Raw genomic sequence first — 21092 nt, forward strand, 5'->3', positions numbered from 1 at the left:
CATTAAGAGGATAACAGAGAGAAGCTCCAGTAACAGGGTTACCTTTGTGAATAGATGAGAAGAAGGAGAAAGATTTGGCAAAGGGATAGAAATTCCCGATTTCTCTTCTTTTTGCTGTCTTGTACATGTCCCATGAAAGACAACTCTATTCGTTCCTGTGGAGATAGGGAAGTTCTCAGAGTGTGGGGAAGGAGAAAAAGAGAGAACACTGTGCTTGGTGGGAAGAAGAGGAATAATTAAAAAGGGAGTCAGAAAGCAGAGAGGGAAGGGTGTGGAGGACCAAGACTATTGATGTCCCTCTTGGTGCCGGTAGAACATGTCCAGATGCCACTCTGACATCTGCTTTAGGCACAATTGGACAGGAATCAGTGGGTGGTGGATCAATATCCCCAAATTTCCTCCATTTTCTTCACTATTCACATGATTACTGAAATCATACTGAAACAAATAAAACAAGAAAACTTCATTCAGCCCAAATTTGTAAGTTGATATCATTTTGTTTATTCCAAATTTCAAAAACCATTGAAGTTTTAATTGTAAGGGAAAAAATATTTTTGATTTTCAGAATAATTTGTAATAATATTCTTAGAAGCTATTTTCATAATTCCACTGTTATCTTATGTCCTAGTTGCCATAGCTGGAGCAGGGGAAGTGTGTAAGGCATGCCTTTATTCATGCTGATGGTTCTGGGCTATAATTCTTTCATTTTTGATCTCCATAATCACTACTAGGTATTGTCGTTCATGCTTATGCCCACATGGGATTTGCATAGAGGCATTAGAAATAACTTTCACACATTCTTAGAGTGTTTCTACAGAAACATAACTATAGATAGAACAACATTTATGAAGGTGAGCTATAACTGATGTTGATAAATAACAGGCAGACCAGTTTGTAGCCAGATTAAAAAAAAAAAGTGGCTGAGCTTGGGAGAGAAGTAGTATTCTAAGTTTTAAAATCAACATTTAATTGTAATATGATGTCCTTCCAGCCTAATAGACGTGTAAGATGAAGCCACCAGCATGCTTCTGCCTTTGTACAACCACTGTAGACAGCTTGCTAGGTTTGCCTTGGCCTGAGCTGTCTGGGGATATGGAACTTGACCATGAAACTACTTCAGGCCCACAAAGTTTTCATAACTTATTACCTGAAATTTCTCAGTTGCTCTTATTCCTGTTGAATGAGTAGTCCTCCTTGATCAAGTCCTTGAGCTTTTCTCAGTTGCACCAGTAAGAAAATTCCTGCCATACAAGCAGACTTTCAGCTGAGTTAAAAGTTTCAGGAGAATACAGTCGGCCACAGGTCCCAAGTTGAGTGGGAGCTGCAGTAACGTAAGGACTTGGGTGCTCAGCCTACCTGTTATACTCCACTACCAGCGTAGTTTCTCTTCTGAGGTATTAAAAATAATTTAAATTTTTAAAAGATTTATTTATTTGAGAGAGAGTGTGAGTGGAAGGAGAGTCAGAGAATCCTCAAGCAGACTCCCCACTGAGCACAGAACCAGATGTGGGGCTCAGTCTCAGGACCCCTGAGATCATGACCAGAGCTGAAACCAAGAGTTGGTCCCCTAATCAACTGAGGCACGCAGGCACCCCGCCACTTAGGAGGTATTTTATATCCTCACTTTCCCTTTCTGTAAGTGGGAATACAGTACTCTCAGTCTCAAGGGATTTTTAGGAGGAACAATTGAGTTAAGATATGTACAATGCGGGCGCCTGGGTGGCTCAGTGGGTTAAGCCGCTGCCTTCGGCTCAGGTCATGATCTCAGGGTCCTGGGATCGAGTCCCGCATCGGGCTCTCTGCTCAGCAGGGAGCCTGCTTCCCTCTCTCTCTCTCTCTCTCTCTCTCTCTGCCTGCCTCTCCATCTACTTGTGATCTCTCTCTGTCAAATAAATAAATAAAATCTTTAAAAAAAAAAGATATGTACAATGCTAGACTAGGGCTTGATGCCTGGTGAATACTGCACATGTGTGCTTTGTTTTATTTATTTTTAAATTTCCTTTTCATTTCAAAATCTTATAAATAAACTTAATTATACCATTTACAATGAAGACAAACTTGTCACAAAGTCAAAAATCTATGGGACCATTTTTAGGCTACCTTTTATCATTAGAGGGAAAGCTATTGCTGGGTCTTCTTTAAAAGTATACAGATACATACAGAGTAATATTACAAGAGAAATAATTTAGCTGAGTGACTTTAGTATGCACTTTTAAGAAACCAGTAATCATATTACGGGTTTCTTCCAGCTATATTGATATATAATTGACAAAATTGTATGGTATTGAAAGTGTACACTGTGATGATTTGATAAAAAATATGAAAGGATTCCCCTCATCTAATTAATTATCATCTCATATTTATTATATATGCATTATTTTATATGAATTCTGCAAGGATGTTTGGGTCCTGTTTATCCATCCTCTTTCCTCTTAAACTTTCGGAAGCTGGTTTTTAATCTGAAGTGTCTGCCATAGACTTTTTTTTTTAAGATTTTTATTTATTTATTTGACAGACAGAGGTCACAAGTAGGCAGAGAGGCAGGCAGAGAGAGGGGAGGAAGCAGGCTCCCTGCTGAGCAGAGAGCCTGATGTGGGGCTTGATCCCAGGACCCTGGGATCATGACCTGAACCAAAGGCAGAGGCTTTAATCCACTGAGCCATCCAGGCGCCCCTGCCATAGACTTTTAAAAAAAATTTTATTTGTTTGCTTCTCTTTTTAAATCACTCAGTGTTCATCATTACAAGTTCACTTGTTAATCTCCATCACCTATTTCACCCATCCCTCTCCCACCCTGCAAATCAGGTTGTTCTCTGCAGTTAACAGTCTGTTTCTTGGTTTGTCTCCCTCTCCCCACCCTTTGCTTGTTTGTTTTGTTTCTTAAAGTCCACATCTGAGAGAACTCATGTGGTATTTGTCTTTATCTGTCTGACTTATTTCAGTTAGCATTGTACTCTCTAGCTCCATACATGTTGTTGCAAATATATATATATACATATATATACTCCATATATATACACATATACATGGAATGAAATATTATACAAAAATGAAATATTACCATTTGCAAATAGTATATATATGAATTATATTCCCTCTCTCTCTCTCTATATATACATATATATATATGTATATGTATATATGTGTAATGTGCCACAGCTTCTTTATCCATTTGTCAATCAATGGACACTTGGGCTGCTTCCATATCTGGGCTGTTATAAATAATGTTGCTATAAACATGGGGTGCATGTATCCCTTAGAATTAGTGTTTTAGTATTCTTTGGGTAAATACCCAGTAGTGTGATTGCTGGATCATAGAGTAGTAATTTTTTTTTTTTTTTGGCACATATGCTTATCACCTGTTATTTGCATAATATTTTCTTTGAAGAGATCCATCACTTTTTAGTTATTTCATAAAAAAGCTTTCTGTTATTTAAGTAGAAACATTAGTAAAACAATAGAAATGGAAGATATTTATGAAAGCAAATATGCTTAAAATGAATTTATTATTAAATTCTAGTTGAATATTTTTCCCTGCCAGTCTGAAAACTGCTATCTTAGGTAATAAAGATGATTTTCAATTGTTGGAGATATAATAAAGGCATTTTTGACACCCAAAATGAAACTTTAATCTTGTTTTAATCAAAAAGATTAAGTGAGAATTGAAAAGGAGACACTGTTTTCTCATTACATGGAGTGCATGCCACTTAATGACACTTCTGAGTACCTCCTACAATTGTCTTGAGTATCACATTTAATCTTATATATCTGTAGTGACATGCACTATTCACTCTCAGAAACCCTTTAAACAACAGTAATAGAGGTGGACACTGGCTGAAGTGTATGTATGTATGTATATATTTATATTTATTTACTTATTTATTTTAAATTTTTATTTTTTCAATGTTCCAAGATTCATTGTTTATGCACCACACCCAGTGCTCCATGCAATACGTGCCCTCCTTAATACCCACCACCAGGCTCATCCAACCCCCTACTCCCCTCCCCTCCAAAACCCTCAGTTTGTTTCTCAGAGTCCACAGTATTTTTATTTTTTATGTGTTATGCTAGTCACTATATAGTACGTCATTAGTTTTTGATGTAGTGTTCCATGATTCATCATTTGCATATAACACCCAGTGCTCCATGCAATATGAGCCCTCCTTAATACCCATTACCAGGCTGACCCATCCCCTACCCCTCTCCCCTCTAAAACTCTCAGAGTCCATAGTCTCTCATGATTCATCTCCCCCTCTGATTCCCCCCCCTCATTTCCCCCTTCCTTCTCCTTATGTCCCCCATGCTATTTCTTATGTTCCACAAATAAGTGAAACTGTATGATAATTGACTTTCTCTGCTTGACTTATTTTGTTTAGTATAATCTCCTCCAGTTCCATCCATGTTGATGCAAAAGTTGGGTATTCCTCCATTCTGACGACTGGGTAATATCCCATTGTATTTATGGACCACATCTTCTTTATCCATTTGTTTGTTGAAGGGCATCTTGGCTCCTTCCACAGTTTGACTATTGTGGACATTGCTGCTATGAACACTGGGGTGCATATGGCCCTTCTTTTCACTACATCTGTTTCTTTGGGGTAAATACCCAGTAGTACAATTGCAGGGTCATAGGGTAGCTCTATTTTTAATTTTTTGAGGAACCTCCACACTGTTTTCCAAAGTGGCTGTACCAACTTGCATTCCCACTAACAGTGTAAGAGTGTTCCCCTTTCTCCAAAACCTCTCCAACATTTGTTGTTTCTTGCCTTGTCAATTTATACCACCTGTAAGGTGGTATCTCAGTGTGGTTTTGATTTGAATCTCCCTGATGGCTAATGATGATGAACATTTTTTCATGTGTCTGTTAGCCATTCATATGTCTTCTCTGGAGAAGTGTCTGTTCATGTCTTTTGCCCATTTTTTGACTTGATTATTTGTTTTTGGGTGTTGAGTTTGAGAAGTTCTTTATAGATATTGGATATCAGCCCTTTGTAGTGTCATTTGCAAATATCTTCTTCAAATCTGTGGGTTGCCTCTTTGTTTTGTTAACTGTTTCCTTTGCAGAAGTTTTTTTTATCTTGATGAAGTCCCAAAAGTTCATTTTCACTTTTGTTTCCCTTGCCTTTGGAAATGTGTCTTGAAAGAAGTTACTATGGCCAGTGTCAAAGAGGTTATTGCCTATGTTCTCTATGATTTTGATGGATTCCTGTCTCACATTAAGGTCTCTCATCCATTTTGAGTTTATCTTTGTATATGGTGTAAGAGAATGGCCAAGTTTTATTCTTCTGTATATAGCTGTCCAATTTTCCCAGCACCATTTATTGAAGAGACTGTCTTTTTTCCATTGGATATTTCTCCCTGCTTTGTTGAGGATTATTTGACCATAGGGTGGAGGGTCCATATCTGGGCTCTTTATTCCATTCCATGGGTGTATATGTCTGTTTTTGTGTCAGTACAATGCTGTCTTGGTGATCACAACTTTGTGATACAGCTTGAAATCAGGCAACATGATGCCTCCCAACTTTGTTTTTCTTTTTCAACATTTCCTTGGTGATTCAGGGTCTTTTCTGTTTTCATATAAATTTTAGGATTATTTATTCCAATACTTTGAAAAATGCCCTTGGTATTTTGATCAGGATGGCATTGAAAGTATAGATATGGCTCTGGGCAGCTTAGACATTTTAACAATGTTTATTCTACCAGTCCATGAGCACGGAATGTTATTCCATCCTTTTGTGTCTTCTTCAGTTTCTTTTGTGAGTGTTCTATAGTTCCTAGAGTATAGATCTTTACCTCTTTGGTTTATTCTAAGGTATCTTATGGTTTTTGGTGCTATTGTAAATGGAATTGATGCCCTGATTTCTCTTTCTACAGTTACATTGTTAGTGTATATGAAAGCATCTGATTACTGTGCATTGATTTTGTATCCTGCCACATTACTGAATTGCTGTATGAGTTCTAGTAATTTAGGGGTGAAGTCTTTTGGGTTTTTCACATAAAGTATCATGTCATCTGCAAAGAGAGATAGTTTGACTTCTTCTTTGCCAATTTGAATACCCTTTATTTCTTTTTGTTGTCTAATTGCTGTTGCTAGGACTTCTAGTATAATGTTGAATAATAGTCGTGAGAGTGGGCATCATTTTTGTGTTCCTGATCTTAAGGGAAAGGCTCTCAGCTTTTCCTCATTGAGAATGATATTCATTGTGGTCTTTTCATAGGTGGACTTTATGAAATTGAGCAGTGTTCTCTCTATCTCTATACTCTGAAGAGTTTTAATCAGGAAAGGATGCTGTATTTTGTCAAATGCTTTTTTGCATCAATTGAAAGGACCATGTGGTACTTCTCTCCTCCTCTTATTAATGTGTTCTACCACATTGATTTGCAAATGTTGAATCACCCTTGCATTCCAGGGATAAATCCCACCTGGTCATGGTAGATAATCTTTTTAATGTACTGTTGGATCTTTTTTTTTTTTAAGATTTATTTATTTATTTGACAGACAGATATCACAAGTAGGCAGAGGAAGGCAGAGAGAGAGGGGGAAGCAGACTCCCTGCCGAGCAGAGAGCCCAATGTGGGGCTTGATCCTAGGACCCTGAGATCATGACCCTGAGGACCCAGGACCTGAGCTGAAGGCAGAGGCTTAACCCACTGAGCCACCCAGGTGCCCCTGTTGGATCTTATTAGCTAGGATTTTGTTGAGAAATTTGGCATCCATATTCATCAGGGATATTGGTCTGAAATTCTCCTTTTTGTTGGGGTCTTTGCCTAGTTTTGGGATCATGGTAATGCTGGCCTCATAGAATGAGTCTGGAATTTTTCCTTCTATTTCTATTTTTTGAAACAGCTTTAGGAGAATGGGTATTATTTTTTATTTGAATGTTTGGTAGAATTCCCCAGGGAATCCATCAGGTCCTGGGCTCTTGTTTTTTGGGAGGTTTTTGATCACTGCTTCAATCTTGTTACTGGTGACCAGTCCATTCAAGTTGTCAGTTTCTTCCTGTTTCAGTCTTGGTAGTTTATAGGTTTCCAGGATTGCATCCATTTCTTCCAAGTTGCTTAATTTATTGGCATATAGTTGTAGATAATAATTTCTGATAATTGTTTCTATTTCCTTGGTGTTAGTCCTGATATCTCCCCTTTCATTCACAATTTGGTCCTTTCTCTTTTCTTTTGGATAAGTCTGGCCAGTGGTTTATTAATCTTATTAATTCTTTCAAAGAACCACCTTCTTTCATTGGTGTGTTCTACTGTATTTCTGGTTTCTAATTCATTGATCTCTGCTCTAATCTTAATTATTTCCCTTCTCAGGCATGAGTTAGGCTTAATTTTTATATTCATTCTCCACTTCTTTAAGGTGTAAAGACAGTTTGTATATTTGGGATTTTTCTATTTTTTTGAGTGAGGCTTGGATGGCTTTGTATTTCCTCCTTAGGACCAGCTTTACAATATCCCATTGGTTTTGGACTGATGTGTTTTTGTTCTTATTGGTTTCCATAAATTGCTTATGTTCTTCTTTGATTTCCTAGTTGACCCAAACATTCTTTTTTTTTTTTTTTTTTTACATAAATTAACCCATTTATTATAGGCTAGCAATGTTTCAAATGGTGGCGCTTCTACTGGTCTTTCAACTCCTTCAGTCTTCTGATGGCAGACTTTACTGTGACAGCAGAAGTGGTGTTGTAGGTCCAGGCACCACCAGCGACGGTTTTCATGCAGGAGCCACAATGCCAGATCCCCACAGCTCGTCTTTTCATCTTGGTTTTGCCACAGAAGGAGCAAGTGTACTTGGTGTGCTGGCTTATCTCAATCTTCTTCACCATCTTCCTGAGGGAGGCACCATAACGGGTCCCATATTTGCCCACGATTCCGACCTTCTTGGTGCGTTTAGCCATGTTGCCTCAAACTAGGTCTGAGCCCCGAGAGCTGACCCAAACATTCTTGAGCAGAATGGTCTTTAGCTTTCAAGTGTTTGAACTTCTCCCAAACTTTTTCTTGTGATTGAATTCCAGTTTCAAAACATTGTGGTCTTAGAATATGCAGGGAATAATTTCAGTCTTTTGGTATCAGCTGAGACCTGATTTGTGATGCAGTACATGGCCTATTTTGGAGAAAGTTTCATGTGCACTCAAGAAGAATGAGTATTCTGTTGTTTTAGGGTAGAATGTTCTGTGTATATCTATGAGGTCCATCTGGTCCATTGTTTCATTCAAAGCTCTTATTTCTTCGTTGCTTTTATGCTTAAATGATCCTTCTATTGCTGAGAGTGGAATGTTGAGGTCTCCTACTATTAATGTATTATTATTAGTATGTCTCTTTGTTTGGTTAACAGTTGGCTTATGTGGTTGCCTGCTCCCATGCTGGGAGCATAGATATTTACAGTTGTTAGATCTTCTTGTTGGATAGACCTTTAAGAATGATATAGTGGCCTTCTGTATCTCTAACTACAGTCTTCAGCCTAAAATCTAATTTGTCTGATAGGAGAATTGCTACTCCATATTTCTTTTCAGGTCTGTTGGCATGCAAGATGGTTCTCCATCCCTTCACTTTCAGTCTGAATGTATCTTTAGGTTCAAAGTGAGTCTCTTGCAGACAGCATATAGATGGGTGCTGTCTTTTTAATCCAGTCTACAACCCCATGCTGTTTTATGGGAGCATTTAGGTCATTCACACTGAGAGTGATTATTAAGAGATATGATTTGATTGTCATCATGTTGCCTGTGAAGTCCTTGTTTTTATAGATTGTCTCTGTAAATTTCTGTTCTCTGTCACTCTTGGGGTCTTTCCCCTTTTATAGAACCCCCTTTAATATTGCAGGGCCAGCTTAGTGGTCACATAGTCTGCCAGTTTCTGCTGATCCTGGAAGCTTTTTATCTCTCCATCCATTCTGAATGACAGCCTTCCCAGATAAAGTATTCTTGACTGCATGTTCTTCTCATTTAGTACCCTGAATATGTCTTGCCAGGCCTTTCTGGCTTACCAGGTCTCTGTGGGCAGGTCTGACATTATTCTGATGTTCCTCTTAAGGAATCTCTTCGACCTAACTGCCCTTAAACTGGTTTCCTTAGTTCTAAGAATTGTGAGTTTTACTATTATATGCTGGGGAATTAATCTGTTCTCCTTGATTTTGGGAGGGATCCTCTCTGCCTCTAGGGCACGAATGCTTGTTTCATTCCCCAAATCAGGGAAGTTGTCAGCTATGATTTACTTTGATATATTGTCCTCTCTCTCTCCACCCGCTCAGGGATTCCAATAATTCTGACACTGGAACGTTTCATGGTGTCATTTCTCATTTTCATGGATTTTAAGAATCCATGTTCCAAGCCTCCTCCTGTTCTTTTTTTTTTTCTATCAGTTTGTCTTCTAGATCACTAATTTGTTCTTCTGCCTTGTTTACCCTACCTGTTAGAGTATCTAGATTACATTGGATCTCATTGATAGCATTTTAAAGTTCTGCCTGATTAGCTTTCTTTTCTGCCCTTAGAGAATCTATGTTGCCATTAATGTTTTTCTCCATCCTAGTTATTGTTTTCATAACTGAACCCTGAAGTCCATTTCTGACATCTTACTTATATTCATATCCATTATTTATATGAATATGGATATATCCATGTATAGCAGAAATCACAGTCTCTGAGTCTTTCCTATTTTGGGGGTTTCTCCTCTTAGTTATTCTGTTGAGGAGTGGTTGAGGGAATGTACAAGGTCCCAATTATTGACCACAACCCAAGCAAGATGCACCTGCTTTATAGGGACCTTAGGGTTTTTGGGCTCTTGTTCTTCCTCTTCTAGAGGAGGGAACTTGTTACTCAGGCAACCCTGTTTGGGCAGAGTTGCCCTGTCCTCTATGTGGGGGTGATGGGCTCAGTGAAAACTGGCTTTTGGGGCTTTTTTCCTCTGGTGGCTTGCCCCGGTGGCTTCCTGCATCTCTTCTGAGAGTCAGAGCAGAAGTGACCATATCCAAACCTCTGTCTCAGAACAGAGAGATCACAGTCAGCTCTCCACTGAGCTCTCCAGGCCACACTGTCTCTGTTTCTGTTTGTGCTGCTAAAACCCACAGTGTCCTGGGTTGTACAGCCCACAGTAGCACTCCCAGCCCTCGCCTCCAGGTCCAGGCACATTTCTGCCCTTTGTTCTTCTCAAACTGCCAGCTGCTCCCAGTTTGTGTTTGTGCCCCTGCAGCTCCAGGTTTTGGTCTGGCAGGCTGCCCTAAAATCTTTTCCCCACCACACTGGTGTACGAATCTGTGCCCAGTTCCCAGTGCAGGAGTCTTTTGTGTTCTGGTGGTGCAGGATCCTGGAGGCTCCCTCCCCCTTCCATTTATCTTTTGATATCTTCCCCACAGAATCATGACTCCCCGCTTCATACCTTGAGCCCAACCTCTAGAGATATTCTGTTTGTAGAGATCCAGGTATATCTTCTTACAGCTCAGGCTGATTTCGTGGGTGTTCAGAATGGTCTGGTAGATATCCAGCTCAATTCCAGGGACTGATTGAAATAGGGTTCCCTCTTCCTCTGCCATCTTTTTTTTTCTATCTGAAGGATTATTTAGAGTGTACCCTGCTGGCATCCTTGTAAGAGCTCTGTATGCACAAACTTATATAGTTCTCACAACAAGCTCTAAAATAGGTTCTACTTTCTTCCCATTATACAGATGTGACAGCTAAGGCAGAAGGAGGCTGGTAACTTGATCAAGGTCCCTTTAACAAATAAAAGACAAAGCTGGCAATAATTGAAGGTTAGGAATGTAGGCTTGAGCCCCACTTGTGCTTCTAGAAAAATTGAGATCACTTGTGAGTTTTCACCTTTGTCTCTGCATTATAGTTATTTTAGTAGGTATTTGTGAGAAATTTCTGTTAGAAACTGCTATCTTAGTAAGGAAACACTATTATTTTATGTATTTTTCTAAAACAGGTATCTCTTTTTAAGTTTGAAATTGCTGAGAATGAACATTAATGAATAAAAAGTGATAATATGATGCTTTTTCCTGCTGGATTAGTGCAATATTTTTAAAGTTGTAAAATGTCTAGTTCTCTAAAGATGCAATAAAATTCTTGAGAGTATATTTTACATTAATAAGTTTGTGGTGGTAATGTCATTTGGTAAAGCAGTTTTGGTAAATAAGTTTAAAATGTGTTTTAAGGACCATAATAAAATTTCTTTCCTTAAACCTCAAGTTCAACTATGGTGATTCTATTGTGATGAAGTACTACAAATAATATTAACATTAAAGATCATTTGGAAACAAGCAAACAAACAAACAAAAACACCCAATACAACCTTTGGAGTCAAATAGACTCCAGCATGTGAGCATATTGCTGGTTCATAATGAGACTGTGATAGGCTTCAGAATGTGCTATCTCAACATATGGCACCTTGACATATTGAATATTTTAAGCTGAAGGAGTTTGAGAGAACAGCAGAAGCAGGAAGGCCACTGTTGGTCATAAAACCCTCTTATGGGAGGTGCCCTCCCTGTACTGGAGGCAAGGAGCACTCTTATCTCTGAAGACAAGGGACATCAGGAAGAATCCTCACAAACAAGGGTTTCTCAGTTTCCCCCAGTTCACGACACTTAACCTCACACTCCTCGACCTATCATGTTTCTCCATCACTGTCCACTCTTCATTAAACCTAGCCTAAAGATACTCAAGTTTATTCTTCCACTCTGTGTTTCCTTATGAAGGATTCTGTGTCACATAAAACTTACATTAAATAAATTTGATGCTTTTTTCTTGTTAGTCTGTCAGTTTGATTTTCAGACCCAGTCAGGTACCTTAAGAGAACTGAGGAAAACTTTTCCCCCCCAAAACTGGCAACAAACTGAAGACATAATTAATATAACATCTGAACTAAAGAGTAGAGGACATGGTATTTTTACTCAAAGGGAGCTAATTATAGGGGCCAGGTGAGAGTTCCTACTTCAGTTTGGGCTTTTGTGTTTTCAGTGGTACCAAATTTGGAAAAACAAAACAAAACAAAACAAAATATGGCCATGTATGACAGAACGAGCCAGACTATATTTGATTTCTGGCTCTGCCCCTGAATGGTTTTAGGCTGCTTAACTTCCTTGAGTCTTGGTTCATAATCATCAAGCAGAGATAAAAAACGCCTATACTGTTTAAGTACTAAGTGAAACAATGTGTATAATGGGTCACAAGAACATGGTTCTTTCAAGAAATGTTAGCTATTTTCCTTCTGTTTTGCTGCTTTTGTTGTTGTTGTTTTTAAGGCGTAGTAAAGCAAGAAGACCAAAACAATTAGGACAGAATAACACAGCTGAGGATGTTTGCCTTGCCTAAGGTGTGACAATTCTCTTTGTGATGTGAAAGCAGTATTTTTTTTACTTTTTGCCACCAAACATTAAATTTGATGCAGATTTCAAGTTCAGTGTGAGATAATCTTCATTTGTGTGCAAACACAAAGTAACTCAGTAACAAACAGAGGACCCAAGCTATTAGGAGTTGAACCAGCTTCTGACATTTCCTAGCCCTGTGACCTTGAGCAAGTTAAATGTTCCATGCCTTAGTTTCCTCATCTGTAAGATGAGGATAACAAGAGTACATTCCTCAAAAGGCTAGGGAAATTTAGACTGTGATTTTATAGATTAATAGCATTACCTGATACATATAAACATTGTATATATTATTAGAAAATACTTTGACATTTCTTAAAAATGTCAGTGAAGCAATAATTTTAAGCCTTCTTAAAGCTGTTGGTAAATGTTGTTTTATCATTGTATCACAAATCTTCCATATACGAGCTCTTAAATATTGAGAGAGGCTGAATTCAACTCTGGTGTCTTTAGTCTTCATGAAGTACATAATATGTTTTCTTGTTGTCAAGGTAACAGGATTCAAGTAGGTTTTGTAAAATAAGAATGGGAATCATTAAAAAAATAGTACCAGGAAATACTTTAGAAAGGGAGATGGCTTAATAAGATACTTTTAATGAAGCAAAAGTGGCTAAATTTCATTGAAGGCAGAGAATCAATTGCTCTGCAGTTCAGTTGCTTTATTGTAAGTCACCTGTATTTTCAAACAAGAGGTTGGCATTTAATATCTGCATTATAATGAGGCAGAACTTTTGAGCGTAAGAACATGAGGAGCTGGTACAGACTTTTTCCCTTGAAAAAAGGATGTAAAATAGCAGTAGATTTCACTGACTTATGTTGGGGGAAGAATGGTATGTGAAGAGATGTGACAGAATGAGTCTTAACAGTACAAAGGGTATACCTATATAATCATTTCACCAGCTTCTCTCTTCGAATTCTGGAACCGACTAAACTCAGGTGCTAAGTTAAAAATTAATAATAAAACAAATCCAGGGAAATCGCATTTGGAAACACATAATCTCATTTATATGTTACCTAATTTAAATTGTTCAGAGGAAGGACTTCTGCTATTTTGGCTTTCTACTGTGCATCCACTAGTTATATGAAAGTAGGTAGGTAGTTAGGTTCGAATAGGATACCTGGAGGCCAGCAGAGAGGAAGTCATAGCCAGCTATGGAAAAGTCAGAGGCCTGTCCTGGGCAGCACTCCACATGAAGCTGGTTCAAATCAGACAGGCCCAAGATGGCAGGTGCCATGACAGGAAATCCCTGACTATATAAGGAAGAAAAAGCCCGAAACCCACCTTCCAAGAAATCCTGACCCCAAGTAATGAATATTCCACCCCCTAGTTAACAGTGTCAGTAAAATAAACCCTGAACCGAGGGCATGGCGCATAGTGCTCTTATACTTCCCTGCCCCACATCTCCAGTGTACTTTCACTTTAATAAGTTTCCCTGCCTGTATGCTTCTTTTTTGTATTGTGTGTCTGTCCTAGAATTCTTTCTTGTGATGAGACCGAGAACCTTTGGTGGCATCTTTGAGACAGGCTGGGTCAAGGCCCCAGAGCCTGGCGTCTTCCCAGTTTATCTGGCAACAGCTATAAAAACAAAAATGTGTTAATTCTGTTTTGGGGATGCCAAGAAAAGAGGAGTATATGAGGAAAAAGAGCAAGGAATATGAGATGTTTTACAACTTTTTATTAATTGTGTTTTGATCTTAATATAATACATTTTGTTTAGTTAACCTGATAACTATATATATTAAAAACATGTTAGCAATCCTAATTGTGTGGAGTGATCAGGGTCTTGACTGCAATTAATAGAAATTAACTCTAGTTTTTTTTTTTTTTTTAAATAATAAAAAGGCAGTTCTGCTTGAACTCAGTATTGGACTCCATGCTGATGGCCAATGCCATCACAAATGATTCTAGTCAGTCCCTTTTCTTGGCCTCATTGGTCCAGGTTCAAAGTCCTGGGCAGAGAGCCAGCTGGCTGAGCCTGGGCTACATGCTTGTTGCCCTGGCTGCAGGAGTGAGGACCTGAAACATCTGCTTCCCCTTAGATGCCATAGTGGGTGGATGGGAACTTGCTTCCTACCAAGTCACACGTTGAGGTCCCTCTAAGTTAGGATGGAAGTTTAGATACCTAAACAATAACAATAGATACCCTAGAGTGCAATTTTTAAAAACTATTAAAAAATAAAGGACTGGAATCAAGTTGCTTTATGTATATGCCATATATATAGTGGGCTGTACCTGTCTGAGAACTCAGGAAAATTGCAGTTAATATCTTACTAGAAGTATGTCCCCTCCTGGATGTCCTAGAAGTATAGCTCCATCTCACTCAAGATGATTTAAAGTCTTCTGGCGAGCAAAGTATCCCTCTTTCCTGAACCATGGGGAAGGAAGGAAGTAGAAATAGCTTGAACACTAGACTCTCCTAAATGTAACATCTTCTCTCTCTCGTCTGGCTTTTAAATTGACTAGGTGATATTTGTAGAGCCGGTTCTGCTAGAAGTCTTCTACCACAGGGAGATGTCTTGTACCAGCTGCTGCTATTTATTAGTACTTAGAATGTGGATGTACAGCATCTTTTACTCCCAGCTTGGGGTCTTAGTCTTAATTCCACACAACAGGAAAAATTCCTGTTTTTACCCATTAGCTTACGGTCTGTGCTACTGAAGAGAACAGAATAAATGGATCGGATAAATGGCACTCAGAGACAAGATAAAAGTAGTCTGTCTTGAGAGAAAAGAATCTGCAGACGGAAGGACACAGGGTGTGCTAAAGAAAAGATGGTACAGCAGGACAAATATTAAGCTATAGCCTAGAGATGTTACTGAATTTCAAGGACCTAGAAATGATTCCTAGGGCAAAAGAAAAATGATAACCCAGTTAGACATATTCAATGATAGAATATCATAGGACAATATCAGATATCTAAGAGGAAAAGATGTGACTCAATGATTCTTTGATTCTATTAGAGATAAAAGTCAAAGACAGATATTTTCAAATATGCAAAAAACATAGCAAAATTACCTGATAAAGATTTCAGAAATAGGGAAACTGCTATTAGAAGTGCTTGGTGTAGAATTTATATTAGGGCTCAACTATTACGGATATTGTGATGATAGGGCAACATGTAAGTGTTATAAATGTAGACTATGTAAAAATAATAACCTCAAAAGCAAAATACTGGGAGATGGGGAGAAAAAAGTGTGAGGTAGAAGGAAATTTAGCTATTTTTTTAGCAGGCAGTCAGAAAATACATTCTGAAGTGGATACTTCAAGAAATATAGTTTATCATTTAAACTTTTCTTTAAAAAAACAAAAAAGAGAGACCAGAAGCAACTTTGTAAAAAAAAAAAGAAATAAAGAAGGTACTAAAATCAGAAAATATAAATAAAATATCAGGAATAAGAACAAAGCATATTTGTTTTAAAAAATAAAGGTAAATGAGATTAATTGCCCTTAAGAGAAGGATTCTCAGGTTAGTTTCTGTGAGAACAGGGGTTTTTGTCTGTATCATTCACCATTATATCTTTAGTGCTTGGAACAGAGACAGAGTCAAACTGGCTTGAAAATGAGGGGACTATTTGGCATGAATGTTAAAAAACAAAATTCAACTGAATGAATTTTAAAGATCTTACTGGTTTTAGTCAATAATTCATGAATCAGGCAGCATCCAATCTAGTAGATAGAATCTCTGAGGAGCTGTACAAAATGAAAGACTTTTCTAGGCAGAAGGGGGAAGGGCCAAGGAAGTTATACTAGGCAAAAAAGTGGGTTCATTATTTCCTTTAGGGGATGGCGGGGGTCTGTCAGGCTGATTACCTCAGTAGTGCTGATTAGGTGATTCCTGATTGACTGCTTTAAGATTCCATTTCTGGGAGAGCTGAAACTACAGTTAAGTTAAAATCATGGTTTGTTGATGGGGCTTAGTATAAGTGACTCTAAATTTGGGTTTGTTGTCTTGTTTTTAACACATGTAACCAAAAATTCGGTGGATTAGTGAGTGCCATAGGGTCTATGAACTTGTTTTTGGTTTTCTGTGAAGGTCCTTGGTGTGTACCCTACTTTGTGGGACTTGTTTTCAAGCCTGCTTTCCTCATGGTCATAAGAGAGCTGCCCATAGTAACTAGAAATGTGGTTCCTCATTCACAGTCTTCCTTCTCCTCCTTATCCACCCCCCTCTGCCCCCAAATCCCAACCACTCTAAACCAATTACAGTGGAAAGGCAGATAGGATTGCCTCCTGGTTGATTTTTTTTATTTTTAAGATTATTTATTTATATATTTGACAGAGAGAGAGAGAGAGAGACAGCGAGATCAGGAACATGAGCAGAAGGCATGGAAGAGGGAAAACAGGCTTCCTGCTGAGCAGGGAGCCTGATGTGGGGCTCAATCCCAGGACCCAGGCATCATGACCTGAGCCAAAGGCAGATGTTTAATGACTGAGCCACCCAGGCGCCCCCTGGTCTAGTTTTTAGACCAGAGTTCTCAAAGTGTAAACCACAGGTCTCCAGAGGTTCCAAAGGCTTTTTCAAGAGATATGCAAGGTTAAAACTACTTTTATAATAAAACTAGAAGATGATTTGCCCTTTTCAGTGTACTGACATTTGCTGTGATGATTCAAAAGCTGATAGATAAAAGTGCTGGTGCCTCAGCGTGATTCATGGCCATGTCACCAAGCTGCACTAGTGATCATTGTAGTTTTCATTGCCAGTCACTCATAGCCAAAAAGGCCAGTTTCACTTATGAATGTCATTGATAACTCCGTAAAAACTGTGGATGTAATTAAACCTTGACCTTTGATGCAAGTCTTTTCAGTGTTTTTTGTGCTGAAATGGAAAGTAAGCAAGAAGCACGCATGCAGTATCTTGAAGAATAATGAATGTCTCTGGTGGTCTCAAGGAAAGCATTTTGAGATTATTTGAGTTGCAACTGAAGTAACTGCTTTTTTTCCCCCCCAAATAGCACCATTTTATTTCAAAGAATCCCTGGCAGACAAACTTATTTTTCAGACTTGAATATTTGACAGGCATTTTATTGAAAACAAATGAAGTCAATCTGTCACTTCAAGGAAACCACCAATAGTATTTTTTTTCCCCCAAAGATAAAACTCAAGCTTTCAGGCAAAAAACTTGACTTTTGGAAAACTTGTGTCTGCTACCACGAGCTCAACAGCATCCTGATATCAAAAGACTTTTTTGATTATATTGATGGTGATATTACCAAATGTGATTTTTTTGGATATTGTATAATGAAATATGTCAGCATTTAGAAGATTCACATAACTGAGATCCACTCACATTACAAAATAGACCAATCAAAAATTTTTAAGATTTATTTATTTGAGAGAGAGTGTGTGCTCGAGTTGGGGTAGGGGCAGGAGGAGAGGGAGGGGAGAAGCAGACTCCCCGCTGAGCACAGAGCTCCACATGGGGCTCAGTGATGGTCTCCAGGCCGGAGATCATGACATGAACCAAAACCAAGAGTCAGATACTTAACTCACTGAGCCACCCAGGTGTCCCTACACCAATAAATTTTAATGTAACAAAATCCTTAAAGAGTACAAAATGTTTATTTATATGGTTTCATTTCATATATGGTATTTATATGGTTTTTTAAAAAAATGTTTATTTATATGGTTCTATATTGCAACTGATATTTAAGATACTTACCAGTTGTTGATACAGTGGAGTATCAAAAAAGAATATCTACAATTATGTGAAAAAGCCATTGAAATATTCTTGCCTTTTACAACTATGTATCTGTGTAAGTCTGGATTTTCTTCATGTAATTCACTCAAACAACATAAATCAAATGCAAAACAGATGTTTGATTTTAACTGTCTTCTATTAAGATATTAAAGAGATTTGCAAAAATGAAAAACAATTCCTCTCTTCTCAGTACATTTGTTTTAGTTTGGCAAGTATAGTTATTTACCATAAAAAGATGATAGTTGTAGTAACATGTAATAGGTTTATTGTATTGCTATATAAAAAATGAATTAATGAACATTTAAACTTTTCTCAGTTTTGTTTAATCAGGTATCATTCATGTGGAGTTGGATGGTGACTCAGTTCAACCTAAATTATGCAGCTTCTATACAGTTGGGGGAAGATTGAATAATGTTAGGGAGTCAATGGCAATTTTCAGTTCAATGCTGAAGGGTAAAATCCACAATAAATATATAGCTATCACAAAACTTTGTATACCAAATAACATACTATACAGTAATAGTGGTTGACAACTGGATATTAGTAAAAGACTTTTTTTAAAGATTTTATTTATTTATTTGACAGAGAGAGATCACAAGTAGGCAGAGAGGCAGGCAGAGGGAGAGGGGGAAGCAGGCTCCCCACTGAGCAGGGAGTCTGATGTGGGGCTTGATCGCAGGATCCCGAGATCATGACCTGAGCTGAAAGCGGAGGCTTAACCCACTGAGCCACTCAGATGCCCCTGGATATTAGTAAAATATTTTTAAGTCATGTCTTTTAGCCCATGACAGATCAAGTAGATGAAAAAGAAGTAACTATAAAATCAGAATACATAATTAATATGGAGATTTTAATAGTTACATACTGACTCTATACTGTAAGATAGCCTTTTATAAAAAATTACAATTAAGCTTAAAGAATCCCTAATATGTTGAAAATTAGAAATGCTATAGATTACATTCCTTGACCACAATGCAGTTGAACTAGGAATTAATAGCAAAAACTAGAATTTTCATACCTAATGACCTAAGATATAAAAAAACATATAAGGGCCATTGTGTTGTACAATTCTGGTGGCACCATTCACATTGAGCCCAAATTATATTACAGAGAGTGACATCCAATTAGAGTACAATTAAATAGCAGTAATACTTGGGCAACATAGCGATCCTTGACAAAGCGATCCTTGACTTCATTCTTTTTTTTTTTTTTTTAAAGATTTTATTTATTTATTTGACAGAGAGATCACAAGTAGGCAGAGATGCGGGCAGATAGAGAGTGGGGGGAAGCGGGCTCCCTGCTGAGAAGAGAGCCCTATTCGGGGCTTGATCCCAGGACCCCGAGATCATGACCTGAGCCGAAGGCAGAGGCTCAACGCACAGAGCGACCCAGGTGTCCCCCTTGACTTCATTCTTAAATCTCTTATGGAAGAGTAATTTAAAATAAAATTTTAGACTATGTAGAAATTAAATTATTTCCCCATGGTCTAAAGTGGTATTAGGAGGAATATTTATAATTTAAAGTTATAGTATAAAACAAAAATAAAAATGCAATATTTTCTAATTTGAGAAATTAGGAAAAGATAAATAAAACACACCTGAGAAAACCAGAAAAAGGACTTGAACCTGATAGCATAAATTAATAAATTAGAAAACAGAAAACAAACTATAATTGATAAATTATAGAGCAGAAAACAAAAAAAAAAACGGAAAATAAACTATAATTGATAAATAAGTCACAAGTTAGTTATTTGGGAAGCCAACTAAATAAGCCTAAACAAGCAAAAGGAAGAGGGAATAACAAATACCCAAAATTAAAAATCAAAATAAAAACAGGAAAAATAATAGACAAAGAGAAAAATAAATTATTAGATGATATCATAGAATAAACATAATGAGAAATCAGAAAGAATTTAGGGAATTTTCTAGAAAAAATGAAAATGACCAAAATGGATTCAAAAGCAGTAGAAAACGTATACAAAGTATTAAACAATGATCCAGTTCCCAGAAATGACTGAATAAAAGATTGACTTGATCATTTTAATATTACAAACATGTACAAACAACACCATAAACAAAGTAAAAGGTCACACTAAATACTAGCAAAATACATTTCTATCATCTCTCTATCTGTCTATATTTTCCTGTCTATGTCTATTTCAGATATATATTTAAGATGGGTAAGAACTAATTTCCATAACATATATAAGCTATAAAAACCCACAAGGAAAATAAAACTTAATAGAAAATGGAAAAAGATATGTGTTGACAGGTCACAGAAAACACATACAGATAGCCAATAAATAAGTAAATGAAAGGTGTTTGATCACTGATATAAAACACAAGGCAGCAAAAGTTAGATACTACATTTTCCACCCATCAGAATGGTGATGGTTCAAAATTTGGGTGAGGAGAAATGAGTTCTCTTTGATAAATTCTCAGAGGGAGTGAAAATTTGCTTTACTCTTTGAGTATTGTTTATTAATATCTGTCAATTTGTGACAGATTTAAAATGTGTTTACTAGGATATTAAATAGACCATTTCCTTACTTGGGTTAATGTTCTAAAACTAGTAACAACCAACGATCAACTTCCTTTTAGTCCAGAGAGGGGTTCTAGGTCATCTATGAGAAAATTATGAAAAGTGTGTACCCCAGCTTCTTCTTATGCTTTAGTCTGTCACCTGAATGTCAAGAGTTATAGGAAAACAGACTGAGATAAGTTCTCCTCCCTCCTGTTATCTCAAGCTGAGTAAGGAACACTGGCAGAGAAGTTTCAGGCAGGAGGGGAGAAATACTAAAAGAATACCTGTTTCCCTTCCCCACTGGAGAAGTGTGAAGTAGTCAGGTCTAAGCTGGGAGAAGGGAGATTTAAGTGGGATACGAACATGAAGTTTAGTTTTTGGGCTAGTCTGGATGCTTTATGCAATCTGCTTGGAGGGTAGGGAGGGAAGACTAACACTGAGACTGAGAGAAGTTGTTTTGCTGGTACTTTGTTGAGTTTGGCTTATCTAATATGTCATTATGTGCCCTTTCACTC

General features: G+C 37.6%; 1 protein-coding gene across 1 annotated transcript; it reads right to left on the minus strand.

Annotated features, from left to right (window-relative positions):
• Window positions 1-7614: 7614 nt before the first annotated feature.
• On the minus strand, window positions 7615-19434 carry LOC125095308 (60S ribosomal protein L37a-like). Its single transcript, XM_047721566.1, has 3 exons — window positions 19424-19434; window positions 11866-11871; window positions 7615-7919 (listed from the first exon to the last, which is right to left on the minus strand). The coding sequence occupies exon 3, from the start codon at window positions 7893-7895 to the stop codon at window positions 7617-7619; it is 279 nt and encodes a 92-aa protein (XP_047577522.1). The 5' UTR covers window positions 7896-7919; window positions 11866-11871; window positions 19424-19434; the 3' UTR covers window positions 7615-7616.
• Window positions 19435-21092: the final 1658 nt, after the last annotated feature.

This window comes from Lutra lutra, chromosome 3 (assembly GCF_902655055.1).
Source record: "Lutra lutra chromosome 3, mLutLut1.2, whole genome shotgun sequence".
NCBI lineage: Eukaryota > Metazoa > Chordata > Mammalia > Carnivora > Mustelidae > Lutra > Lutra lutra.